Source organism: Suhomyces tanzawaensis (assembly GCF_001661415.1).
Source record: "Suhomyces tanzawaensis NRRL Y-17324 unplaced genomic scaffold CANTAscaffold_2, whole genome shotgun sequence".
Lineage (NCBI taxonomy): Eukaryota > Fungi > Ascomycota > Pichiomycetes > Serinales > Debaryomycetaceae > Suhomyces > Suhomyces tanzawaensis.
In genome coordinates this window covers 854,186-879,894 of record NW_017963637.1, presented here as the reverse complement: position 1 = coordinate 879,894, position 25,709 = coordinate 854,186, and the positions used below count along the sequence as shown (strand labels likewise).

At 48.3% G+C, this 25,709-nt stretch overlaps 16 protein-coding genes across 16 annotated transcripts; 6 read left to right on the top strand and 10 right to left on the bottom strand.

Moving 5' to 3' along the window:
- Positions 1-405: 405 nt before the first annotated feature.
- PDE2 (3',5'-cyclic-nucleotide phosphodiesterase) lies at positions 406-2,193 on the top strand (the record flags this gene model as incomplete). The annotated part of the gene is made up of 1 exon (XM_020206559.1): positions 406-2,193. One exon carries the CDS (start codon positions 406-408, stop codon positions 2,191-2,193), a length of 1,788 nt encoding a protein of 595 aa, XP_020065946.1.
- An 843-nt stretch (positions 2,194-3,036) lies between these two features.
- Positions 3,037-4,884, top strand: CANTADRAFT_88730 (uncharacterized protein; the record flags this gene model as incomplete). The annotated part of the gene is made up of 2 exons (XM_020211487.1): positions 3,037-3,268; positions 3,308-4,884. The coding sequence occupies 2 exons, from the start codon at positions 3,037-3,039 to the stop codon at positions 4,882-4,884; spliced, it is 1,809 nt and encodes a 602-aa protein (XP_020065945.1).
- Positions 4,885-4,976: 92 nt separating this feature from the next.
- YKT6 (palmitoyltransferase) lies at positions 4,977-5,579 on the bottom strand (the record flags this gene model as incomplete). Its single annotated transcript, XM_020209401.1, has 1 exon — positions 4,977-5,579. The coding sequence occupies one exon, from the start codon at positions 5,577-5,579 to the stop codon at positions 4,977-4,979; it is 603 nt and encodes a 200-aa protein (XP_020065944.1).
- Positions 5,580-6,011: 432 nt separating this feature from the next.
- YPT7 (Ypt7p) lies at positions 6,012-6,674 on the top strand (the record flags this gene model as incomplete). Its single annotated transcript, XM_020208862.1, has 1 exon — positions 6,012-6,674. A coding segment is annotated over one exon (663 nt), but the record flags the coding sequence as incomplete, so codon positions are not given.
- Positions 6,675-6,930: 256 nt separating this feature from the next.
- On the bottom strand, positions 6,931-7,638 carry MIA40 (Mia40p; the record flags this gene model as incomplete). The annotated part of the gene is made up of 2 exons (XM_020208485.1): positions 6,931-7,347; positions 7,459-7,638. Coding segments are annotated over 2 exons (597 nt in total), but the record flags the coding sequence as incomplete, so codon positions are not given.
- Positions 7,639-8,044: 406 nt separating this feature from the next.
- Positions 8,045-8,272, bottom strand: CANTADRAFT_34408 (uncharacterized protein; the record flags this gene model as incomplete). Its single annotated transcript, XM_020208585.1, has 1 exon — positions 8,045-8,272. A coding segment is annotated over one exon (228 nt), but the record flags the coding sequence as incomplete, so codon positions are not given.
- Positions 8,273-8,414: 142 nt separating this feature from the next.
- Positions 8,415-10,526, bottom strand: CANTADRAFT_4819 (mRNA splicing protein; the record flags this gene model as incomplete). Its single annotated transcript, XM_020209550.1, has 1 exon — positions 8,415-10,526. The coding sequence occupies one exon, from the start codon at positions 10,524-10,526 to the stop codon at positions 8,415-8,417; it is 2,112 nt and encodes a 703-aa protein (XP_020065940.1).
- A 222-nt stretch (positions 10,527-10,748) lies between these two features.
- CANTADRAFT_46517 (protein kinase regulatory subunit) lies at positions 10,749-12,119 on the bottom strand (the record flags this gene model as incomplete). Its single annotated transcript, XM_020209348.1, has 1 exon — positions 10,749-12,119. One exon carries the CDS (start codon positions 12,117-12,119, stop codon positions 10,749-10,751), a length of 1,371 nt encoding a protein of 456 aa, XP_020065939.1.
- Positions 12,120-12,372: 253 nt separating this feature from the next.
- CDC73 (Cdc73p) lies at positions 12,373-13,473 on the top strand (the record flags this gene model as incomplete). The annotated part of the gene is made up of 1 exon (XM_020211486.1): positions 12,373-13,473. One exon carries the CDS (start codon positions 12,373-12,375, stop codon positions 13,471-13,473), a length of 1,101 nt encoding a protein of 366 aa, XP_020065938.1.
- Positions 13,474-13,627: 154 nt separating this feature from the next.
- Positions 13,628-15,267, bottom strand: MST1 (threonine--tRNA ligase). Its single transcript, XM_020207353.1, has one exon. The coding sequence runs from the start codon at positions 15,241-15,243 to the stop codon at positions 13,831-13,833; it is 1,413 nt and encodes a 470-aa protein (XP_020065937.1). The 5' UTR covers positions 15,244-15,267; the 3' UTR covers positions 13,628-13,830.
- A 535-nt stretch (positions 15,268-15,802) lies between these two features.
- CANTADRAFT_46866 (uncharacterized protein) lies at positions 15,803-16,369 on the bottom strand (the record flags this gene model as incomplete). The annotated part of the gene is made up of 2 exons (XM_020209388.1): positions 15,803-16,087; positions 16,163-16,369. The coding sequence occupies 2 exons, from the start codon at positions 16,367-16,369 to the stop codon at positions 15,803-15,805; spliced, it is 492 nt and encodes a 163-aa protein (XP_020065936.1).
- A 133-nt stretch (positions 16,370-16,502) lies between these two features.
- On the top strand, positions 16,503-16,877 carry CANTADRAFT_88722 (uncharacterized protein; the record flags this gene model as incomplete). The annotated part of the gene is made up of 1 exon (XM_020211485.1): positions 16,503-16,877. The coding sequence occupies one exon, from the start codon at positions 16,503-16,505 to the stop codon at positions 16,875-16,877; it is 375 nt and encodes a 124-aa protein (XP_020065935.1).
- Positions 16,878-16,889: 12 nt separating this feature from the next.
- Positions 16,890-18,575, bottom strand: CANTADRAFT_46591 (uncharacterized protein; the record flags this gene model as incomplete). Its single annotated transcript, XM_020209362.1, has 1 exon — positions 16,890-18,575. One exon carries the CDS (start codon positions 18,573-18,575, stop codon positions 16,890-16,892), a length of 1,686 nt encoding a protein of 561 aa, XP_020065934.1.
- An 811-nt stretch (positions 18,576-19,386) lies between these two features.
- Positions 19,387-20,631, bottom strand: CANTADRAFT_47743 (alkene reductase; the record flags this gene model as incomplete). Its single annotated transcript, XM_020209499.1, has 1 exon — positions 19,387-20,631. The coding sequence occupies one exon, from the start codon at positions 20,629-20,631 to the stop codon at positions 19,387-19,389; it is 1,245 nt and encodes a 414-aa protein (XP_020065933.1).
- Positions 20,632-21,703: 1,072 nt separating this feature from the next.
- CANTADRAFT_4812 (uncharacterized protein) lies at positions 21,704-22,969 on the top strand (the record flags this gene model as incomplete). Its single annotated transcript, XM_020209545.1, has 1 exon — positions 21,704-22,969. The coding sequence occupies one exon, from the start codon at positions 21,704-21,706 to the stop codon at positions 22,967-22,969; it is 1,266 nt and encodes a 421-aa protein (XP_020065932.1).
- A 165-nt stretch (positions 22,970-23,134) lies between these two features.
- Positions 23,135-24,382, bottom strand: XOG1 (glucan 1,3-beta-glucosidase; the record flags this gene model as incomplete). Its single annotated transcript, XM_020209544.1, has 1 exon — positions 23,135-24,382. One exon carries the CDS (start codon positions 24,380-24,382, stop codon positions 23,135-23,137), a length of 1,248 nt encoding a protein of 415 aa, XP_020065931.1.
- Between the last annotated feature and the right edge of the window lie 1,327 nt (positions 24,383-25,709).

The window sequence follows — 25,709 nt, the reverse complement described above, 5'->3', positions numbered from 1 at the left end:
GCATCACCCAAGGTGGTCCTCCCAAATCGGAACCCACAGCGAAAAGACGTGACGGATTGCAAAAGAAATTCACGGATGTTCAAAAAAAAGCAATTCGTAACGGCCGGGTAAGATAATGGTATGTGCACGAAGCACCAACCTTGATAAACACTGTAGGGTGTATATCCATCTACTATAACCATCGACCAGGTCCTGGGAAAAGTTAACGTGTCTTGGACTGCCTACCACGCCTGAAAGCCCCATCGACGCCTTGATTTGTGCACCGTAATTGACGTATCGCGCAGCATCTCCACCACCACACCCGCTCACATCGATCTTCTATCGAGCCAATTCCCGTCGCCAAACAGTCGTTACTCCGCCGCTGTAACCACTTCAGCACTTCAGCACCTCACCCCGAATCCTGCCATGGCTGAACTCATCTCGTTGGGGGACCTTCCTCACGGGTATGACAGTATCGTCCATCACGACACTGTGCTGTTCTCAACATTTGCTGAGTTGATAGCCAACTTGTTCTCCCGCAGCAACAGCGAGGCAGACACCAACCATCCGTTGGTGGTGATCATAGACGAGCCAGAGCACCCATCGCAAGATCTGTTGCAAACCTTGTCGTTCAACGCCAAAGTGTTGCTTCTCAAGTACTTCTTCGGCCACTTGAACACCATCATCATCAAGCCGTCACAAGTCAGCGACCCAGCCTTGGTCGCCCAGCTCAACGATGCCATCACCAGAGTCAACGAACTCATCGGAGACAGAATCTCGCGGATCCAAACTTGGACAGGCACAGGCGATTCCAAAATCAACGAATTCCACTTCTTCAAGCAAACCTACGAGGCTGCCCGTTTTGACATTAATGAGGTCATCTGCACCATGTCCTACACTTTGAACAACCATGCAAATAAGTCACACGTGTGCACCGACCACATCATACAATTAAAGGACTTGATCCTCAAGGAAATTGATTTCAGATCCTTATTGTCCCAGAACTCGCCACAGCATTTATCAAAATTGTGCCACTTGGTAGGCCACTGGTCTTTCCCCGCCCACGAGTTGACAAACGATGACTTGGTCTACTGTGTCTACATCATGATTCAATACGCTTTGAAGCAAGTGGAGAAGATCATCGAGTCTTCCAGTTGTTCTTCATTGAAGGATTTCCACGTACCTTCACCAAACGAATTATTGGGATTCGTTTTCATGGTGAGGGACACTTATAGAAGTGGGAACCCCTTCCATAATTTCCGTCATGCTGTGGACGTTATGCAAGCATGCTTCCATTTCTTGATCCGCTTAAACTGCTTGCCACCATTTAAGCAACTTGAAATCAATCCAAAGGCTGACGAATTGGTCTACATCGATATCGAAGAACGGAAGTTAGATATAAATGAAGAATTAATCCCATTATTTGGCTACAGAGGGCCTAGTGCATCGTCATCATCGTCATCAAACTCATCAAACTCAACTCTAGCATCTACAAACACTCCCCGCTTGAATCCCTTGCAAACACTTGGAATAGTGGTTGCGGCTTTGGGTCACGATGTGGGCCATCCAGGTCTTACAAACGCTTTCATGATCAAGCACGAAGCACCAACATCGCTCATATTCAACGAGCGTTCCGTCTTGGAGCTGTTCCATTCATCTGTATTCATCAACAAAATTCTTGTTGTCAACTGGCCCTCTTTATTGAAAGTTCACACCGAGGGTGAGAACGAGGAGCCATTTTTGATAAAGGACCTTATTGTTTCCAGTATATTGGCCACTGATATGGCCGAGCATTTCGAGTATATCCACAAGTTGAACGGGTTGAAAGGAGACGCTCCACATGATAACAGGATGGTCAAATTGATCTCTTCACTCTTGATCAAATGTGCCGATATTTCCAACGTGGCCAGACCTTTGAGGGTTTCCTCGCAGTGGGCCTTGGTGTTGGGACGTGAGTTTGAGGAGGTCGCTTCGTTGGAGCGTCGGATCAACCTAGGTGCCACTTCACTGGAGGACGTCAGCTACACCAGAGTACCGGTGCAGTTTGAACAGGTGTTGAAGCAGGCACCCGAGCTTCACAAGGGGCAGATTTTCTTTATCAACACGTTTGCTGAGAACTTGTTCAACAATATTGCCGAGCTCTTGCCTGAGTTGAAGTTTGCGTGTGGCATCATTAAGGAGAACAAGGAGTTCTGGTTGGGAAGGGCCCAATAGCCACGACGTTGGAAGGGATAAGCTAACGAGTTCGAAAGGGAGACTCACTCAACGATGCCTTCCCTAGCTGGAGAGTGTATGAGAAGTACAGAAATCAGACTGATTTCAACGCCAAGCTACTGTAGAGTCGCTTGAATTATCGGGCTTATTTCAACGTCCTCTACGGTGTCTTTGTCAGGACTTCCGATAAACGTCGAGTCTCTGACTCGTTTAACGTCCTGCTACGACAGTTTCTCTTACTTAGGCTACTTTCGCCGCCACTACGACGGAGTCCTGAGCAGGCTAGTTCAACGCTACCTACCTGTGTATGTATGTATGTATATTAGAGTTCACACCAGATGTAGATGTCGCGGATGTCGGGCAAAAAACAGTCACTATTACGTAACGGTTGGGGCGCAACAGATCTCCAGTGTCCGATCGCATTGACAGTGGCAGATGAATCGGTGCTTACGTAACTAGGGTGGGGACTGCCATTGGCAGATGGTCCACCATTGGTTAGCTGGTGGCACCAGCAGTACCAGCAGTACCAGTCGTACCAGTCGTACCAGTCGTAGCCGGCTGTAGCACTTCCAGTCGCCCGTAGCACCACCGCCAGCCGTCCCTCTCCAACACTCACCCACTCGTAACCTCCCCCACCCCACCCAGCTCATCACAAAATTTTCACCGCGTGGCTCTCCCTACCGTCCTGGACATAGCGGCGATATTCCACCATCACTAAAAATTGAGTTGTTCCTCCTGAGACTAGCGCTAGTCCTTTACCAGCTCACCTTCCACGTCGAATACCCATACGACGTCCATCCATCCTCACTGACATCCTTCGTGCGTGCTTCCTTCCCACCCATCATGGACAACGAACACACCTGGGAAAGGCCTATCATGTTATCACCACCTCCATTGGAACAACACATGCAGAAGCCTCCTGCCCAGCAGCCTGAGCAGGCGTTTCCGCTGAATCACGGCCATGCTGAGAGACAGATGAGTGTGGGCTACAACTTGCAGCACGAGTTTGAAACCTTGACTGCCGACTTGGACTTGGACTTGAGAAACTACGCCGCCAGACAGAGCGTGGACCACGGTGCGAGCGGTGGCGCTGGCAGCTCTGCGGCTTCCGCAGCTCCTGGAGCTCCCAATGGCGCCTCGGCATCTTCGGGGTCTTCGGGATCGTCGGGTTTCTCTGCCTCTGGCAACAGTGCCAGCTTGCTTGCCCCCTCTGCTTCCAAGTACGGGTTTTCCGACCTCTTGGGCACTGGCGGCTCTGGCACGCCCTTGGCAAACTCGCTCCTTCGTGATAACGCATTGTCCCCCATCCAACACCCGGTTCCAACCAACAACTTATCGTCGTTGTTAGGGGGAACCAACGGCGGTGGGTTCTTGCCTCCACTGGCGTCCATCCCCAACCGTCCCCAGTCGGTCAACGACTTCTCCAACTACTTCAACCGCCAGCAACAGCAAGAGCAGCCTCTGTTGTTGCAGCCCCAACAAACCAACTTCTACCTGGATTTATTAGCATTTACCAACTGGATTGAAAACTTGAATCCTCAGGATAATCTCACCATGATTGAGTACTTGTGCAACAACTTGCCGTTGGACATCTTGTTGACGTTCAAGTCAAAGCTCCAGGGCCACTTGGCCACCCACCAAGCCAAAACCCAGTCGTTCTTGTCGCCATACCACGAGCTCTACGGAGACATGGAAAACTTGAACTTGAGCGCCCACTCCGAGCCTCTGGCCACGGCTTCGTCACAGCCACAACTTCACCAGCCAAAGCCCAAGCTCAAAAATAACTTTGTCAACCAACACTTGTTTGTTGATCAGAGAAACCCAAGACCAAAGTCGGCCGATCCCACGGTTAACAATGCGGTCAGGTTCCAGCAACAGCCCCAGTCCCTGGCCCAAGCTCAAGCCCAACCCCAGCCGCAACAACTGCAACTGCAACAACAGTTTGAAAGAGCAAGATCTCCAACCAGTCATTTGTACGAAAAGACCAGTTTCTTGCAACAAGCTGCTGCCAACCCAAACTCTCCGTTGCATCAGCAGCTCCATGGTCATCATTACCCTCAAAACCAGCCTGCTCAACCAAGCCACCAAGCGCAACAAGCTAGCCAGCCTCAGCAAGGAAGCACCCAGCAGGCTACTTCTGATGAATCCTTGGATTTATCTGCCCACACCGCCTTGAAACTTGGTGCCTTGGCTACCATCAACTCCAGAGTTGCTTTGGACTCTAATAGAAAGTATGGTTATGGACCATACGGAAACGGACATACATACCAAGGAGGACGTCCAGGACATTTTGAAGATTCGATCAACAGAAATGTCAACTCTTCATCCGTTCCTCTTCCAAGAACTAACCCCAAGTCCCCGCAATCCAAGCCAATTAGCGGCCTTGGAAAGAAAGAACAAGAATTAGGAGGTAATCGTGAAAATTTATCAGGAATAAATTCTCCTAACAGTGCTTCGTCGTCGAACAGCTCGATGCCAGCTGATGTCACCAATATTGAGTTGTTGAACAACATCCCAGCCTGGTTGAAGTTGTTGAGATTGCACAAGTACACTGATTACTTGAAGGATATTCCTTGGAAGCAATTAGTAGAGATGAGCAATGAGGAATTGGAAGCCACCGGCGTGGTTGCATTGGGGGCCAGAAGAAAATTATTAAAGGCTTTTGATGTGGTTAAAAAGGCAAATGTTTAGTTGCTGAGCGACTAGGTGTTTGTATATTAGCATGAAATCTACATTAGCAATTTTGGCTACTTATTTGACATGAGTTCCTATAAATGTACATATTACATAAGAACACAACAAGAATTCGTCTTCTTGGCTTGTTTGTAGAACATTCTGGACGAGCTGGACAATGCTTCCGACTTATCGACCAACGAGTCTAACTTCTCGCCTCTCTGCAATACGCTTTCGATGGTCTTGTGCAACACGATCTTGGTTTCGTCTAATTCTTGTTGGACTTTCATGATGGAGTCAGCCTGGCTGGGGTCCTGGTATTTCTTCAAGTACTGCTCCAAGTTGTCGAACGCCAACGAGGGACTGGTGGCAGTCACCCCGCTCCACTCGGACGAGGGGTGCAACGACAAGTATTCTTCCAAGATCTTGTTGATCAAGGTGTATGCTGGACGCACTGGGTACTCTTTATCGGTGATGACCACGCACGCCAAGCCCTCGGATCTGGCGTAGGTGTGGCCCACGTAGTTGCCTTCCTCGATCGACTGTCTCTGGCCAGCGGGAGTTCTCTGGGCCACTGTTTCGGAGAAGAAGGTCATGAACTGGGACACTCCAGTTCTTTCGAAGAACGAGAACTGGGACAAGTCACGTGCGGAGGCCAACTCCAACGTCTTGCCTGCCGAGTTTCTCAAGATCCCTATGTAGTAAATCTTCATGGTGGTGTGTAGGGAGGTGTTGACGGGCGGTGTTGCTGTATTATTAGCTCGTCGCATCAACGATCAATGGTCACGTGACGAGCTCTGGATGGATGACACAAGATTCACCGTTGTTCAGAATCGGCTCAACGTCTACGGTTGACCAAAACTGCCCACAAGGCTAACCGGCTACTTTCCCTCCTTTAACCCTGTCTTTCTTCTCTGTTTATCCCCTCTCTGACCTCTTATTCCCCTACTGCTCTCACTGACCTTCGTGTCCTGCATACAGTCCTCGTCTGTTATCACTCCTCTGTCAGCCCTCTGGGACTATTCACCACCACCACGGCTTCACCTCTCAGCCACGCGTCGCCACCCTCCTTAGCAGGCACCATTGACTCGCTGACATAAATGGCACCGGCTGCCGACACAACGGGCTCCCAGACACTACCCACTCCCACCCCAACCCTCAAGGTGGTCCTCCTAGGCGACTCGGGAGTAGGCAAAACATGTTTACGGTCCCAGTTTGTGCATCATGTTTTCACCAACGCCTACAAGGCCACCATCGGGGGTGACTACTTGACCACCACCGTGGTGGTGCCGTCGCAGCTGCCAGAGGAAGCCTCAGGTCCCTCGGCAGCACTTCTCGTCCCGGACGACACGAGACCTCAGAGCTCCACCAAAGTCAATCTCCAGGTGTGGGACACCGCAGGCCAGGAGAGATTCAATTCCATATCACAGGCGTTCTACCGCGGGACCGACGTGTGTGTGCTTGTGTACGACATCACCAACTACGAGTCTGTGTTGAGCATCCGCGACTGGTTCAAACGGTTCATGGAACACTGCCACGTCGAGCGTCCTGGTGTCGTGATCGTGGGCAACAAGCTGGATCGCAGCTCGGAGCGATGTGTGGATGCTGAAGAGATAAGAGACATTTTGGTTGCGAATGCCTCCATCAATGTCGACGAGTACGTGGTCGACTGGGACACCGACCTCAAGGAAGTGTCGTCCAAAACCCTCGAGCTGGTCCAAGAGCTTTTCCTTCGTGTGGCACAAATAGGCATAGAGGCTGTGAACGACGGAAGAGCCCACGCACCCACACGAATACAAGGCTTCGACATCGACGTCGAACCGGTGCTGACATCGGGATGTGCATGCTAGTCCCATAAGAATTACCAATACTTTCTTTTACAAGCCGGTGCTGACATCAGGATAACATGCCGGTCTGGCCAATTTTACCAATAATTACTATTGCATAGAGTTTTCTATTTACATGTATTTACAACTATTTTTGAGCATCTTCGCTGGCTTCAGCGGCTTCAGCGGCTTCGACAACTTCAGCAGGGGCATTGTTAGTGTCAACCAACTCTTCTGGCTCGTCGTCCTCGTACAATTCTTCCTTGTAGTGCTCGGGGTATTGCTTGAAACAAGTTCTCATGTTCTCAAACTTCTTGATACAGTCAATACCCTTTGGCTCGCTTTCGGAGTACACGAAACAAGCAAATGCTTCCTTGAACTCTTCACCGCATGGTCCGTGGGCCATTCCCCCGAGGCATGGGCAGTCCCAGTTAATTTCACCAGTTTCTGGGTTGAAAGCAGCACTTTGGTTGCTTTCGGCTTCGGCATCGGCACCGGCTTCCGCCTCGGGCTCTTCCGAACTGGACTCAGACTTTGGAACGGCTTCCTCAGCAGCTTCGATGGCCTCATCAACAACCTCGGCAGCGTGTTCCTGGACCTCCTCCACCACTTCCTGAGCTTGTTCGAGGACTGCAGCGTCTTGTGTGGTAGCGCTCTCCTCCTCTTCTTGTTCTTCTTGTTCTTCTTCTTCTTCTTCTTCCTCTTCCTCGTCCTTGTTGCCCCTATTCAATCTGGCTGGGTGGATGTATTGCTGCTTTTCTTGGACTTCGTTCTCGATGTTGTTCTTGTTGAGCAAGAAGTAGCCCAAAGACACTGGCACAACACCAGCAGCAAAGAGTAAGTATCTGTTTGAGTTTTGCTGGGCTCTGGAGCCTCCGTTGCTGAAGGAACGACGGCCAACCCTCTGCACTTGACGAGCGGCACCTGATCTCAAGAATCTGTACATGGTGGTGTTTGGTGGATGATGAAACTGAACCGATCAAGTCTTATAGTAGAAATTTTCACTTAGTAAGCACGACCAGAATTTTCCATGCTGGGCGATCATGCAGGAAGATAAGCACTGACACTGACCCAAGTCAGAGGCCACTGGAAACGGTTTGCGTGGCGTCCGCTTGGCACTACAGTGGCGTATTGCATACATGGCCGTTGTAGGCGCTTTCTGGCCCGTTTGGGTGGAAATGGCCGAATCTGGAAGTGGCACTTCCAACCATCACCGGCTCCAGGTGTAACCGGATGCTCTCGGACCCGGTTTGCATTTGGCCTACCATACTCTTTTGGCAGGTCGTGGATCGTGGGTTGGGTCGTGGATCGTGAATCGTGTTATTAACTATGTACATCTACCTCACAATGCTCCGCATATCCTTGCCCAAGTCTTTCACATCCTCCACCGTCTCAATGATGGGTTCCTCGCCCAACGTGCTGGCATAGCCGATGGATCCAAGCACCACCAAGATGGAAAACATGCCGATCTTGCGCATGTACCGGATGGTGACCTCCGACTCCTTTGTCTTTTCATCCCCAATCTTCTTCATCAACTCGTTGACGTCCTTCAATCTCTGGCCCACCGAGTATGGCCTGAGTGGCCTGGCTGCACTTCTTGCAAGTGTAGTGCTGAAGGCCAATGCTCTGTTTATTTGGTGCATTTTGAGTGGGTCTACTCTGTCTGTCGATGTATTTTGCGACTTTGGTGATGGTGAATGGTGAGATGTCTGCACACGTGACTCACTCAAGCTGCTCGAGGGAAATGGGAGTATAGTCTCCGTCATAAGACCTGCAAATCCAGAGCACGTCTTCATGGATGAACGCCCATGCCTTAAAGCTGGCGAGCTGGATGCGGTGAAGTGGGTGACCCAACGTCGGGTGGAACTCGTTGGTAGAACTGAATAAAAACCCGTGCGAGGTACAATATGCACTGACCACATCTTTGAAGGATGTAACGAGCTTATAGGAGGGAATCCCGTTGACGTTGATGGTACTAGCAGCCTCAGTTACTTCTCTGTCGATAAATTTGCGTATTTCGTTGGTGGTTGGTGCAGAAGAGCCCATGAGCGTAGGTAGAATCATGGGAGCAGATGTCTCGATGTGATCCAATGCCGTGTTGAAATACCAAAGCACTAAAGGGTGCTGCTTCCAGTGGCTCTTACTCCATAAGTCGAACCACCGACGGAAATATTCTTGTACCTGGATCTTATTCTCTTTACACTTCGTTCCCAAGGTACTAACCCATGGATTGAACACTTGAAATTGGAGGATAATCTCGAAGTCATTCTGGCCCATAATCCCACTCGCTCCGATCTGAAGCACCCTCTGTAGGTCTTTCTCCTCGCCAATAGTCCAGCTATTGAGAAATTCAAGGAGTGAAGACGTCAATACGTCCTTGATATTGTAGAACTTTTCTGGCCCAAGATACTGGTCGAACACTTTAGACCAAACCTCCATTAGAGTACCAAGCTCGCTTCTCACCATCTCGGTATCGGTGACTCTCCAGAGTGATTTGTCGGAGCCTATATCCACGAATCTCAAGTATTTTTGTAGTATCAATTGCAACACCTCTTGAAACTCTATGGCATTCTCCGGACAGAGGAGCAAAATGAAATCTATGATGAAAGTCGGGGAAAATGCATATCTTTTGTCAGGATACCATTTCTCGATCTGGGTTGTGAAGTAAGGGGAAATCACTTCTCGGGTGAATTTGACTTGAATAGCAACCTCGGGATTCACAAAAATGGGGGCATGCAACCAAGTCTGCAATAAGTTGAGGTTGTCTATAAGGTGTTCTTCATCCGGTTCTTTCGAAGCAAGAAACTGTTGCATTTTCTCGGATAAAGCACAGTAGACCACAGAATCAAATGGGTCCATGCTGTTGTCGGTTGTGATCGTAAGTTCTCTATACAAGAACGACCATGAAGATAAGGTTGTAATTAGTAGACTGTTCTCGTTGGAAGTAGACTCGATATCTCCCTGGAATAGCTTGGGTAAACATGACCCAACAATGGAAGCAAAAACGCTTTTAATGGATGTGAAGTCTCTGTACGGCTCAGAGACCAAGCTGGTCAATATCGTGGTGGTGGCTTCTATTGATTCCGTGGCATCATCAATCTCGAGCATTTGGGACACTGCTTTGGACTGGAGCAATGACAATACTCTCTCAGCAGACTCCAAGTCTCTTTTGTTCTTTTCGGCTGTCTTCGTTCCTGCCTCAAGCTGGTAATTCAAAAACTGTTCCAGCGTATCTGCCTCTGTCCACTCCTGGCTTATTCGTGTAAGTTTGGCAAACGCCTTGCGTAATTCTTCGTCATCACGTCTATCTTTTTCATCGGAGAGGATCTTGTACTTCAAGGGCACATCAATGCCTTTGCCTTGTAATTCCTCTATGATTTCGAATAACGACACTTTTGGAGCTTTGTCTTCGTCATCGCTTGAATCCACATCCAGCTTGACCTCCTGCTCATGGGTACTAAATGCTCCAACTCCGAGTCCCTTAGGAAGCAATTTGGTTTCAATTGGCTGTACAATACCTTCATTTTTGACTCCCAAACCTTTTCCCTCTTGGTAACCCATCTTCATCATCAACTTGGCCCCTATACCATATTTCTGTATGTTCGAGGATTGGGAAGGATTAAGCCAAGATGGTTGGCTCATTGACGTCCGTTGAGTCACCTCTTCCTCTGCGTTATCTTCTTCCTCATCAAGTTCATCTTCGTACTCATCATGGAATGCAGCCATTCTCATACTGCCACCATTCTTCACCGTGGATGGGGGACTCCCTGCAGAAGCGTCGTCCTTACTCGAACCAGCTCCCTTGGTGAACGCTAGACCGCCTCCATATGCCATCGTGAAGTGCTAGTTGATCAGCTACTCATCTACAAAAGGTATGGCTGATACAGCGCGACATTGATGTCGTGTTTGCGACATATCTTCGTTACAGGACCCATCTGGTTTGACTTCCTTTTCCAGATACCACTGGCAGCTATCGTGTCTTGACTCTTCCTAAGAGTGTCATTATGCATGTAATTGTTGGAATAGACTACTTAAAAGCTAATTTTTGCAGACGAGTTATCTTGCAGGTTCCGAAGCTTTCATTAGCTTCAAGAACTGAACCAACTCCTGCTCTGCAGAATCAGATTCCTTTTGAATGTCCTCAAGACCCTCAGTAATTATCTCAACTATGGTGGGCTGGTTTTGATCTCCAGGTAGACTTAATTCCTTTGGAATAAACTCGCCATACTTTACGAGCCAATTCTTTCGTCTCTGCTCTTCATCCAGCTGCATCTGGTGCAACGTTTCATTCAAGAAATCAGTCAATTTCCCCAAGAATTTTCGTGGGTATACATATCTCTCGTAATGCAACTCAGATAAATACTGGGTGCGGTACACCTTCAAAAACTGGTTGTAGTGGTAGCTCAATTGCGAAATTGTCTCCGTATGCTGAGGAAGACTGTCAATCAGTTTGCAAGCGTCGCATAAAAGCATAATCTTGGGGATCCTGGTACTTCTCAATGAGCGATACATCATTATCTGCCGATCAGACCCCTCGAGAATCAGGTTTAAAATGGGCAATTGACCATTGAGGAATTTACTAGCTCGAATCTCGTTATTATGAACAATCTCACAAACAGTATTCAATTCCCTCAAAACCTCAGGTAACTCCACTGAGTCGTTGCTCAAGACCTGGAGAAACTCACTCGATATCCCTGAATTAAAAGCCTGCATCCCTTGGGTACATTGATCGTAGTGGTTCGTGAGCATCTCCAATATCGATACGAGCTCGTTCTCCAAGGATGCATTTTCCTTCAAGATCGTGCTTATTAAATTATGACTCTCATAAGGTCCTGTCCCTCCAAGAGCTATCAAATCCAATTGTAGGGGAGTCATGTCATCGTATTGTTTAATGATCCTCGAGTAGTTTTTGGAGGCGATTTTGTAAGGTTCTTGGATGCCATGTACAAACTCTTCCAGGAGGAGTTTCGCTATCTTGTCGGTATTTCTCCCGTAAACGTCTATCTCAGTTCTCAAGCGATCGATTGAGTCGATTGATATGAAATCCTTAAGTGTCTTCGGTGAGTCTGTTGCCCCAGGGGACGCAATCAAGAACCTGGGCACTCCAGTTCTGGCCAATTGGCCCAAAACTTGGTCGAATTCTTTCATTACAGGCTCTATGGACGCCTTCTTTTGCTGTGATTCCTCAAGTATACTTGATACATTGTTTCTGATGCTCTCGATCACCTTGCCTACTCCCTCATGCTGTCGCTTGACACCCTCCACTGTCTGCGAGCATTTCGTGAATAGCTCCGGTAAATGCGATGTGAGCTGGTATGACATGGACTTTAGCAGCGTCTCTGCACCGGTACAGAGCGCCTGGGCCCGTTGAAGGGTCTCCTGGGCCTGTTGAGTCCATTCTTTTATGTTGGCCTCAGAAATTGCCATTGTAATTGGCGCAGAAAACTGTAGAATGTTTGGTTCCTGAGCCTCTATAACGTGGGAATGTTTGAGTCGTTGTGAGTATCCGTTTGTGGTCTATTTGTAGGACCAGCCTATCTATAATGACCCGTACTCCTGAGTCACCCTTCTGATAACCTCCCAGCTTATCCACTCGCTATCAACCTGCAGGATTTTGATATCCAAACAGTGATGAAAAAATGGACCACCTCCACCATTGCACAATTCCACAACACCAACCATGAGCGGAGCGGTTGCCATCAAAGCCCTACACAGCGCAACCACGGCCAGCGCCCCTATAAAGCTCTTGAAGGGCGAGGACGAAGAAACACAGTCCATCAAGGATGCTAGCCATGTCAAGTTCGGGGACTCATCCATATTTGAGCTTGACTCCATCACCAATTTCTACAATGAAGAGCAGCCCCAAAGCTTGAGAGCAGTGGTGTTTTGCTGGCTCCATGACAAGTCATCCATCGTGGACTACAAAAACGAATGTTTGGAAAACGGCATAGCTGACTTCAAATTCTTGGTAAAGACCGAGTTGAACACTTGGTTGAATGGAAATTCCGACTCCTGTACCTTCGTGAAGGACGAGGTGGAGCAGAACCCGGTGACAGCCGAAGAATCCCAACAGACGGAGGCCAGTGCTGGTAAAAAACATAAGCTCGAGGATCCAAAGATAGAGCGAATTTCCGGGTACGAAAGAGAATCCATAGACCACAACGCAGCCTTGAGAGGAAGTAAAAACATTGACTTCGGATACCTAGTCTCGGATGCCAAGCGCTTGATCAGCCAGCTCAAGCGTTCCAAGCCTAACACCCAATCCAAGGCCTCCTCCTCCACCGCCCAAAAGAAACAGCCAATCATTATTGTATCACCAGCAACGACCTCGTTGTTATCCTTGTCTAACATCAAAGAATTCTTTGAAGAAGGAAGATTCACCGAGCCCAACCCAACCAACAAGCCAAGTGGTGGTTTGGTTACCTTGACACACAAATCCGATAGACTCATCCCTTCTGCCCAACAAATCATGGTGGTGGATAATGTTGAGATGTTCACCAAGCCTGAGTACTGGGACAGAGTTATTGCCATCTTCACCACCGGTCAAGCCTGGCAATTTGCCAAGTATAAATACTCCAAGCCTGAGCTCTTGTTTCAAAAATATGCTGGTTTCTACGTCAGCTACCAGGGAGAACCTACTCCTTCTAAAATCAGGGAATGGAACATCTCGCAAATAAGTGTGGATAGAGGAGAGAAAAGATTCAGAGACAAGATGATAGTGAGAGACTTCTGGGCTGATATTGATAAAATCTTGATTGCCAAAGGTTATGGTAAGCAATGATGTAACATTAGAGACTCTGAGCTTTGTAGCTTACGAATTGTACAACAACGACTTATCCGACATGTGCCGGCAAAAGTGTAATTAAAACAAGAATACAGGAGCAAGAAACTTGGTCCTATAAAATCTACCGATCTCCAATACAGATTGGAACTACTGTCATACTAATAATCGGCACCGGCTTCGTTCCTACACAACAGACGCAATGTAACATTCTACAGATAGTAGTTTATTGATGCTTAAGAAGGAAATGGAAAATGGAATGAATAAGTTTGAGCATTGATATTCTATGTACAAGTACGCCCTAATTTATACAATTCCATTTTATCGACGATTGCAAATTGCCTTGATCTCTGTAGTCTATTTGTAATGCTTTTCCAAGTCAATAAACATCTTGTAAACTTCTTGACTTGTCAAGTTGCTGACCTTTCTATTGTCCCGACTTCTAATGGCAACTGTGCCCAGCTCGATGTCCTTGTCACCCAACATCAAGATATATGAATATCCCTTTTGAATAGCCTCCTTGATTCTGTTGCCTACTGTTTCGTTTCTTTTGTCGATGTCAACGTAAAAGTTGTACCCAGTCATGGGGGAAATAACTTCATCGTGATTGAGAATATCCCCACTCAACTCCTTTTGTAAAGCCTCTGCGTTTCCAACGTGCTTTTCATTCACAGGAATGATGATTGCTTGTCTAGGATTGAGCCAGAATGGCCACTTACCTTGGTAGTGGTCCAAGAGGATGGCAAAAAATCTCTCTAAAGATCCGAAAACTGCTCTGTGCACCAAAATTGGCTGATGATCACGGTTTCCTTCTTCACCAACATACTTCAAATTGAATCTGGTGGGGAGCTGGAAGTCCAACTGGATAGTTCCTACTTGGTGCTTTTTTTCAAAAGCATCTGTCAATAATACGTCGATTTTTGGACCGTAGAAGGCACCATCGCCCTCCCTGATTTTCCATGAGTTCTCTCCGGTTGTTTTGTTCAACACTTGAGTCAACTGCTCTTCGGCATTGTCCCAAGTTTTAGCATCCCCAATGTACTTTTCAGGTCTAGTGGACAAGTGAAATTCAATCTCTTTGGTTTCAATACCAAATACTCCATAAGTGTTTTTGATCAAGTTGATGGTGTTAGAGATTTCTTGCTCAATTTGCTCCAACTGGCAGAAGATGTGTCCGTCATCCTGGTGGAATCTTCTCACTCTAGTGAGCCCAGACAACGCACCGCTGGCTTCGTTTCTATGCAATGAGGAGAAGTCGGAGTAACGGATGGGTAACTCATTGTAGGAACGGTCGAATTTGGCATAGATCAAGCAGTGGCCTGGGCAGTTCATAGGCTTGAGGCCATACTCCTCGTCCTCCGCATTGTGCTCATGCTCGTGATGATGCTCGTGTGCCTCGTTGCTCACATCTTGCACTTCATGGTCTTCTTTCGAAACATTTCCCATCACCTTGAACATGTCCTCGCTGTAGTTCTCCCAGTGGCCTGATTGTTTCCACAACTTGTTCTTGTAGATCAACGGAGTGATCACTTCCTGGAACCCGTACTTGATCTGTTGGTTCTTCATAAATTGGACCAACTTGTTGAAGATTCTGGTGCCATGAGGCAAGAAGAAGATAGACCCCGGTGTGAGCGGGTCCGTGGTGTATAAAAGCTGTTTGTTGGAGATCACCTGGTTGGACTGGGTGGCCGACTCCTTGGTGATACTCCTTGTGGCGTGCCTAAGCACTAGCCTCGAGGGTGCTGTCGGTATTCCAACCTTGAAGAGCATATTGGTGGATATTTTGCAGATCGGATTCTACGACTATATGTAGTGCGACTCAGGAATATGAGTGAGGCTAACGGTAAAGAGCCAGAATAACAACGAGATAGAGGGTATGGCACTGTAAACGCGTGCAGAAAGTGATTGGCAGGTGGTTTAGTGAAAGTTAATATAGGATTAGTTAATTTATGTACGGGGTGAATTCACACTATTCTTGTCGTTATAGAAATTCTTAAAGTTGGCGAGAAATGTGCTTTCACCACCTACTAATGATGTCGGCATTATCTCAACTTCAGCAGCTGTATAGCTGAGAAGTAAATAATCAATGGATGTAAGCCAGAAACCTGGACTCATGCATTAAGTACTTACTTTTCAAAACTGAAACCCTGGCCCACTGAATACCACATGCAATGTTGTTGTATCTCATCACTACCAGCTCATATCGGCAGCGCAAGAGGCTGTTGATACAACATCAAACTTGGAGTTCTTGTGCATACCTCACAGTACACACTCATTATCATCTTTGGAGAACCACGTCTCCGAGGTCCATGCACCGTAGTCTAGAACACTACGCCTCAGAACGTATATCGGGAGTCAGCGACACCGATTTTGCCGGTTCCTCTTTGACCTTGTTGGCTTCCGGTTCTGGATGTCCCTCCTCGGCGTGGCCATAGCCAATGTATTTCACCTTGAATCCACTGAAGGTTTTGAACTGATGGGGTTTCTTTACCCATTTTTTGCAGGGAGCACCCGACTTGTCCAAGGTGTATGCACTTGTTATGCTGTTCATGGTCAAGCCTGATGTGGACGATTCTTTCAATCCCGAGTTGATTTTGAAGTTGCTAATGGCACCCTGGCCATTGGCGCCTTGGCCTCCCAAGTTGCTCTTGCCGTTCTTTCCCTTGAAGTTGGCTGCCTTGTTTCTCACCACGGTCTCTGGCGTTGGCGATGAGTCTGTCTTCGTCACCTTACCTTTAGCTTTTGACTTGGGTGTGGTGGACGTCGAAGAAGTAGCGGACGCATCACTGGGCTTTTTTGCCTTGCTTTTCGTCACTGGTGGCGCAAACTCGGGAAGAGTCTTCAAGAAGGCAGTAGGCACCTGCACGGTGGCCCAGTATCGTTTTGGAGTTCCCATCAGTGCTGGTGTCTGGCTGGCGGTAAATCGTAGTCGCGATATCGACTTTAGATGTATGTCACGTGACTGTGGGTGTAAGTAACTTCCCCCCCAATTCTTGAATCCACAGCTGCCACAACCCTTTCTTTCCACCATGACAGGACCCCCACCTAGACAGAGATTGCCGTCCAGACTCGACGTGTTCCACAAAGACCTTAAGCTCGACATCCGAGCCCACCAGCGCACGTATGAAGGAGCCTACACCAGAAGTGCTATAGGATGCTTATCGTTTTCTATCGTGATCATCAAATTGTTCTCCAAGGAATTTCTTCCAGTAGGAGCAGTATATACAGTATATGGATGCCTATTGTACTTCATTGGGTTCTTCAAAGCCGCCTCTGTGGATGTGTATTACAACCCGGATAATCACATGGAAGTCTACAACACTTCAGGAAATACGGTTGTGCTTTTGACTGTCATCAGCTTGGCGAGCTATGTGACGTTGCTCGTGTTGATCTTGCGAATGTGAGCCTTCCACCCACTAAGTCAAGATCCCCAACCCAATCACAAGAACCTGGAACAATAGTTGTACCGACCAGAATCCTATCTTCTTCACCCTGAACATCCGAGCCTCCTCGTCCGCAACATAGTTGACAAAGTTGTCGTACACCTCTTCGGAAATGTCGTCCATCAACAACGAGTCATAGACTGTCCAGGACCCACTGAAATCCTCAATATTCTTGACGATCCGGTTTTGGATCTCGATGAATGTATTTTTCGAGTTGATGTAAGCAACAATTGGTCGGATTAATGCATAGTTGATGTAACTCAATTCAGGGGCCTGGAACGGAACAGATGCACGAACATGATTGAGCCTGATGGTCAAGTCCAATACGAAATATTTCAGGATGTCCTTGTAATCGTTAGAAGTCAATCTCATGTGCTGATCGGGATTCTTAGCCTTGGTCACTTCTGGGTTTTTGTACCTGGTCGCTTCCTTCTTGATGGATGCGGCAATGATGTTCACCAATTCGGTTACATTCATTTCGTTATTTTCCTGTGGAACCATCACATCGCCGATCATATCTACCTTTCCTGACGTGATCCAACCAAAGGGTCCTTCCAATCCAGTATTTAGATGGTCAAGACTCAATGAATCAACTCTGAGTCTGGTGATTCTTTTCCATTCCTTGCCCTTGACTTGACTATTACCATAGTCATCTAACCTTTGCTTTTTGTGAATAGTGAATAATGAATTATCGTAAGATCCACTCATGATATTTGCATTGAGGAAGTCGTAAAACAACCAATGTTGCCGCAATTTCGAAAGCTCGCAATTGTATATGGCAACATCGAATGGTCTGAATCCATTGGGTTGTAAAAGTTTGAACAATACATCCTCCATCTTGAAATCTTCAAACTCGAAGTCTCCTGGTTTGTGGATGTTCTTATAATTTGTAGCGTTGTCATTTGGATCCCACTTAACATGGGTTCTGTCCACGACTCCTCTCATACCCTTAACCTCCATGGTATCGATCATACCTGTACCATTGACCCACTTGTTGAATGAAAGGGATATGTTCACTTCTTCTATGGTAAGATCGTACTGGGTGTAGTTACCGTCATCTTCGATAACGTCTTGGTCGCTACTCACCAAATTCTTGGGGCTCATTGCTTCTTCATAAGCTTCAGCTTGTGAACCTTTGGTGAACTTTTTCTTTGACCGTGGTCTTTTACTCACAAAACACTTTCTGAAACTGATCTTACCATCTGACCAACCTGGAACGATAGCATGTTCGAAGGTCACTTCAAGATTTGAATTTTTGGTGATGAACTCGCCTAGTTTTCGGGCCACGAACTCCTGGGCAAACACTGTGTTGGCGGTGAAAATAACCAATGAGAAAAACGTGGTGGTTCCTAGGAAGAACAAGAGGACGTTTCCCATAACCAACCACGAGAAAAATGCAGAGTAGTCATCGGTATTAAACGGCCGGTTGGATCTCTTCACTAGCCACTTGAACCGGATTTGTAGTCTCGAAAAGAAATTGTTTGCCTTCGATAAAAGTTGAGCTTTAGCCAATCTGTTCCGATGCAAGACATCGATGTGTCTGGGAGGTGAGTCTGACAACTTGGCTAACTCCTTGCTCTCTTTTTTAGGTGGAGTGTCCTCGGGCTTTGATGCTTGACTGTAGTGTCTGGTGAGGCGCGATGATGCTCCTATCGACATATGGAGGGCGGCTAGCTTGGATTGCACTGGCGGAAGCGGAGAGCACTTCGATGCTGGATGGATGTGATTGGTAAAAAAGGGTCTTATTGGCATTGTCAACCCCACGCCAGACCTCTGGATGCTCCACCTGGGACTATACCTCAAGCTAGCTACTCCATCTCCTTGAATCTGGGGTATTACCCTCCTCAATATTCTGGAAGATTTGGCTATGTTCATGACGTCATGTGTAGATGGTAAGTATGAGTCTATACGATTGGACGGTTAGTGTTCAACTTCGGGGGGAAGAAAGTTGGATAGTAAGGATGTTCGAAGACGTGGTTGCCACTAGTATAGTTGCTTAAAAAATTTGACCGCCAGATATTCCTGCATGTAGACTGTGGGGCAGGAGCCGTGGACTAGTGCCGCTAATTAATTCGGGCCCGGGATTGATACTCTTGGTGTGAGAAAGGCTGTCGGCACTGGTCTTGGGATTTACATCACCGGAGCAGCTTTTTCCCCAAGAAAAGAATGGGAATACATTCTTATGTTCTATCTGGTGTGTGCCAATGGGTGCAAAACGTGGCTCAAATGGGCAGGTGACCGCGAAAAATGTGGACTACAGAGCACTGACAGATAGATGCAATTTCTGGGGGGACCTATCGAAGCTGGACAGCTCGTCTGTTGACTAGCAGGGAAGGTTTACTGAGAAGGAAGTGGCTCAATATTTTTATTTGTTACATCGAATCTAATTTTAAATCAATTATACCATATTATCAACATTTCACCTAAATTTGGCCTGTGCAAACACCTAACTAATTCTTTTCAACGCAATTCAAGAAGCACCCACGGAGACAGAGATTTCTTTTGCAACTCTCCCGAGCTCAGTCTCCTTATCATACACAGTATCTTTACCAAAACTGTTGAAGGTGTTGTATCCCCAGTTGTTTTGTCCGTAAAAGGTCTCTCTGGAGTACGGTTCTAAGCTATGGCCGTGATACAACCGATCTACCAAGTCTGGGTTGGAGGTAAAGTATCTCGAGAAGCCCACCAAAGTACGCTTATCGGCCAAATCTGCCCTCAAGGTCTGAAAGTCTGGGGCATCGTAAGTGTAATTTCCACTCTTCAAAATCACACCCTTCCAAATTTGTCCTACAAAGTCATTGGTACCTACCTGTCCTTCCTCGGGTTCTTCACCTTCTTGGCCAAGTCTGAGTCTTGGCTCAACGATAGATATGTAGGCCAATTCCTTTCCTTCATTGGCTCTCTTTTGGAGTTCATGCAAGAGATATCCGAGGGTCACAATAGGGTGGACCTCTTCTTTCTCTGCCTTAATGCCATTGTAGTTGGCCCATGGAGATATCCGAATGGCGAGCTTGTCAGCACCAATGACCTCACTTAAATGGTCGATGAGCTCGAGCAAGAATCTGGCTCTATTTTCGATAGATCCACCGTACTTGTCGGTTCTCTTGTTGGAGGATGGGTGGAGGAAGGAGTCGAGAAGGAAGCCATGGGCCCCATGGAGCTCAAAGTAGTCGAAACCAGCTTCGATGGACTTCTTGGCAGCGTTGGTAAAGTCTTCGTAGATGTACCTGTGGATCTCTTCTTCCGTCAAAGATCTAAGACGCACACCCGCTTCCTCGGCATTCTTCTTGCTTTCTTCGCTTGGAAAAATGGCAGAGGGGGAAAGGATTTCTTGACCAGCAGCCTTGATAATGGCTGGCCGGGCTGCTCTGCCCACGAAAATGGCTTGCACCCCGATAAAAGACCCGTTCTGATGGACCTTGTCTGTGATGGCCTTCCAGGCCTTGACATGGCGATCTGTCCAGATCCCCGGAGCATTCGAGATACCTACTGCCTGAGGGCTCACAAATGTGGCTTCAGCTATGAGAAAAGACCCCTTGGTCTTTGACCTGTCGTCGTAATAATCGACAATCAAATCCGATGGGCTGTGATCGTCCAAGGCCCTGGTTCTAGTGGTTGGAGCATAGACGATCTTGTGTTGCAATTGGTTCTTTCCCACCTTGATTGGGTTGAACACCTCAGTGTCCTTTAATGGAGAGATCTTGACACTAGCCATATTAATAGTGAAGACGGAAGATGCTACGGCCCGTCTCGGGCACCTTTTATACCATGGTATTACTAATGTTGGACACCAACATGGCAATAGGGGGTAAGGTGTGGCATCAGTGAGATACTCATCACGAATGAGCCTCTAACTGGGGGTGGCTGCGAAACGGGTCGAGTCGAAATACGAGTTTGTCACTGGCATATGGCTCACGGTGCTCAGATGGTGGTAGTGGCTGGAGGGTCCTACAGTATGGAAGTTTATTGGGTTTATCTTGCTGGTGCAACTCAGTAGCTCAACACCGACCACTAATTAGAAAGACGAGATTTTAACTTCGTTCTTTGGGGCGGCTGAATTGCTCGTGTCGGAGTCCGAGAGTATGCTTACTCATACTTTGGTTATCACGGGATTATTGTCGGGAAAAAGCTCCGAGCACGGCAACCTTCCTTTCGTGATTATGATTACTAATGTGCCTATCCAATGTATGCTCGCTTCCACAATGGCACGAGTTGTCCTCATACGGCTTGTAGCTCGTCATCTTTCACTTGGATTATTACGCTGGTCGCAATATGCGGCTGGTGTGGTTATGCCTTTGAACCAGGATATTTTGAGAACATAACCTAAAGTTATCGAAACAAGTCCATCCTGGTACTCGTTTCTGCGATTTGCCCCAGAAGTTTCCATTTCTAGTAGTACGGGTTTCTGCCCGGTCGATTTCCTGATCCGGGCCACTGGCACCAAAGTATTCTAACATATCGACAAAATGATGGTACTAGCAGTATCGAGGCACGCATCCATACTGCAATACTCTTGGATATCATTGACTTCCATAGTAGTGCCCATACTCTACAAGGGCCTCTGGCATTAATCCCCACACTAAATGACTCAGGGTCTAGTCGCACTGGCAGGTTTAGCCCGCCGTTATCAGCAGTGATTGGTGCCGTATATTGGGACGAGAATATGCAGTACTCGTTATAACCAAAGGATCCTGACTCACAGATAGTCCTGACTCACTACTCGTTATAAAACACCGATGTTTCGTCTATTCTCCTCGTACCTCTACCCCCAAGCCAATTCCTCCACAATGCCAGTTGTGCCCTTCGGAAAACCCTTCCGCGAAAAGTACTTCACCAAGCTTGATCCCGATATCTACCCCGTAAATCACGGATCTTACGGGGTATCGCCGGACCCAGTCTCAGATGCATACATCGAGGCCATTAATTTTTCTGCCAGGTATCCCGATCGGTTCTATCTAACCGAGCACAAGAAGCAGTACTACGAGGCAGTAAGAGTGGTGTCGGAGTTCTTAAAGGCAGAGTATGGAAGCTTGACCATCGTGGACAATGCCACGGCTGCTGTGAACACCGTGTTGAGAAGCTACCCCTTTCAGAAGGGAGACAAGATCGCGTACTCCAGCACCACCTACGATAGCTGCAACTACACCCTCCAGTTTTTGAAGAACAGGGTGGGTGTGGAGTTGATCGAGGTCCCCACGCTCTACCCCAGCGATGATGACGAGATCGTCGCCAAGTGGACTAAGTTGTTCGAGTCGGAAGACCGTCCTAAGCTTGCGCTTTTCGATACCATCATTTCCCAGCCATGTGCCCGGGTTCCGTTCGAGAAATTGACGGCGTTGTGCAAGCAGTACGGGGTGTTGTCGTTGATCGACGGAGCCCATTCCGTAGGGCTAATCCCCATTGACTTGGAATCGCTCCAGCCCGATTTCTACTGCTCCAATCTCCACAAGTGGTTCTATCTTCCACCAGGTTGCTGTGTGCTTTATGCCGACAAAAAGCACCACCATGTGATCCACACCATGCCGATCTCCAACATGTATTTGGACGATAGCGTGGAGTTGTCGCCCCAATTAGAAGCCACCAGGTTCATCGACCGTTTCTCGTTCGCTGGAACAAAGTGCTACGCCCATTTGGCTGCGATCCCCAAGGCCATTCAGTTTAGAGAAGAAGTCTGTGGAGGCGAAGAGGAAATTTGGAATTACTGCCATGGATTGGCCCAAAAAGTCGCCGAATACGTTTCCTCCAAGTGGAACACTTCGTACTTGAAACACACGGTGACCACCATGGTCAACGTGGAGATCCCCTACCAGGAATTAGGACTTGATATCGATCTTCTTGCAAGAAACGTGGGCGCAGTCACCAAGTTCTACTTGACAAAGTCCCTCCACGAGTACAAGACCCATGCTCCGTGTATCGCACACAACGGCAAATTATACGTCCGGTTCTCGTGCCAGATCTACAACGAGTTCGAGGACTACGTGTATGCCAGCGACAAGGTGTACAAAATCTTCCAAGAATTGGTCAAAAGCGATTTGTACAAGTCCTTCAAGTAGAAATAATCCGTGAAATATGAACTTAAAAAATATATTCTTTATCAATCTAAAAAGTAATTAAATGTGTGTAGCGAATTAAAGTGACGTTTTGGGTTAGAAATAACGGTGTCGTGCGAAAAGGGATGGTGCGTTCTGACTAGCAGACCAAATGAATAGGTAAGCAGATCAGAAACCACACTGGTTAGGATACTGTCTCTTGTTTAATGGTTGAGGGAAGACTCCGGCTTCCGTCAATCTTTGGAAATCCCACTCAACCGCGTTTTCGGTCTTCCAGTTCCAGAACACCCAGCCTCCAGTTTGCTCGAAAGCATCCAACTGGGCCTCGATGTATTTTCTGACGTTTTGTCTATATTCGGAGGACCAGTTTTGTTCCTCGGTGTATGCATCACAGGAGTCAATGTATGGGGCGTTGTCGTAGTCACCGGACCAACGGGCACCACGGCCTACACCGTTCAACCAGAGAGCACAGTCGGTCAAGGCAGCGGACCATTCGCCCGCAACGTTCCAGTGGTCTTCCTTCAATGCGTCCTTACCCCAGCCGCAAGCAACCTGCACGTGTTGATCGATGTCCCACGAGAGCTGGTCGGCTGCAAACACCTGGTAGTGGTGGTGGTCGATGACCACGTTCCAGTAGTCGCCGTTTTCAACGGTAGCAAAACCGTTCCAGTATTGCTGCTGTTGGAAGGCGTCGTGGAGAATGACGGGGGTCACGGAGCCGGTGGCTCTCAAGTTCTTGTAGCCTTGGAGGTAGAAGTCCTTGATCTCGTCCATGTTCAACGAAGGGCCCAAGGGCTCGTTGACCAACTCAATGCCAATGACAATGTCCGAGTAGTTACCGTTACCGTACTTCTCGAAGATAGTGTCCAACACGCTCAAGGTGACCTGGACGTTGTTGCCGTTTTGCCAGTCGATGGTGGTGCGCAATCCGGAGTTATCAAACCCATTCTGCGACCCTGGCGCGCCGTGCAAGTCGACCCACGCCTTCAAGTTGTACTGGCGACACCACGCCAATGCCTGGTCCAAGTACTGCACCTGGCCCTGGACGTAGGGGTCGTTGGGCAAGAGCTCAAACGCCCAGTACCCGATGGGGATTCTCACGAAATTGAGTCCCAAAGATTGGATTTGTTCGAAGTCTTTTTCGGTGTACCACGAGCTCCAGTGCGCCTGCAATCTGGACTCGGCCAACTGCTTGCCCAACTGCTTGGTGAAGTGGTACTCGTCCACAGGCACCTGCGATTGGTCGGCGCCTTTTTCGAACGAGGTGAACAAGGAGGGGGTGATGTAGGGTTCCAACACGAACCAGCCACCGAGGTTGACGCCTCGGATTTTGTCGTTCTGGTAGTCCCAAGACTGGCCTCTTTCAGTCAAGACCTTGAGGTTGCCGTTGGGAGCCAACGGGTGTGAGGCAGGCATGGCGGCAGGGGCGGCTGCCACCATGGAGGCGAACATCACCAAGGATGTTACGAAGGAGGAGAGCATAGCGATGGCTGCTTGGTGGAGGATGTGGGTGTGTTTAAGTAGTGGTAGGAGGAGGTCAGTGATTCAAACCTGGCAGTAAAACGGGGGTGAAACGGATGAATGCGTGTGGCTGCAATTGCAAGCAGAAGGTACCGTCGAACAGTCAAACGGCAAAGATGTCAATACTTATACAGCGAAGGAAGTATGAGATGCGGAACTACACGTCTGCAAGCGATGCTTATATACAAATATGCAAGGAGTCACAGGGATGAAATTGTGACAGTTAAGCCGCTCCCGTGGTGCTGGCCACCTTGGTGCAGGTGGTGCGGTAATAACAGTAAGCCTCTGTTATTGTTGGTGGTTCTATTATTGGGGCAGCTGCGGGTGTGGAGTTTCCCGCTGGCTTGCTGGCCAATAGCAGTGGCGGTGGCGGTCGCAGCGGACCACCGCCACCCACAGTCGTCTGGGCACACGTAAATAGTGGTGGTTGTGGGCCAGAACACATCCAGTGGCTGCCGTTAGCCGGTGGCATTCTGGAGGGTGGTGTCGCGGCCGCAGCCCCTGTCAGCCCAGTGCCTCAACGCGTGCAACTGGTGGAAAAACAGACAGGGCTCCAATTAGTGCCTAATTTGGCAGCAGGCTACAGACGCAGCAACCAGGCGCGCCCGTGCCTAGAGACCGCGCAAGCCCACACCGATCGGGAGGGTGAGTTCCCACACTCGGGAGCCGGCTACGGAGGGGGGGGTGAAAGCCCCCCCAACGCTGATGTTTCAAAACTCAAACGGGGCTGGTGATGGCTGGCTGAGGCGAAAATAGACAGCATTCTGACACAAGTGGGATCACGAGGGGTCGCGGACCGGACGCACAATAAGGGCAGTCACGTCTCCGTTACAATGCACAGAAAGAGGGGGTGCTTGGCAGAAGGGTGGTTATTTGTATGCAAGGAGTATGTCGCGGCGTGGATAAGATGTTGATGTCGCGTGGAAAATATCCGCGAAATGTCGCGCGGTGCCCCCACGACAGATGTCGCTCGGTGGGGGGACACCCGCGACATGAACGACATGAAGACCTTTGCGACATGCGCGACATGCAACGACATGCAACGCCCCCTTACCGCCGCATGACAACCGCTGTCACGTGCGCATGCGCATGCGCCTATACACTTGCGCCCTTCCTGCCGCAAGCGGCAACTGCAATTCGCCCAAATCACCGCCGGGGTGCCAATCATTACCTGATAGCAGTCTGAGCCTCGATAACCCTCTAGATGAACAAAAGATATGGG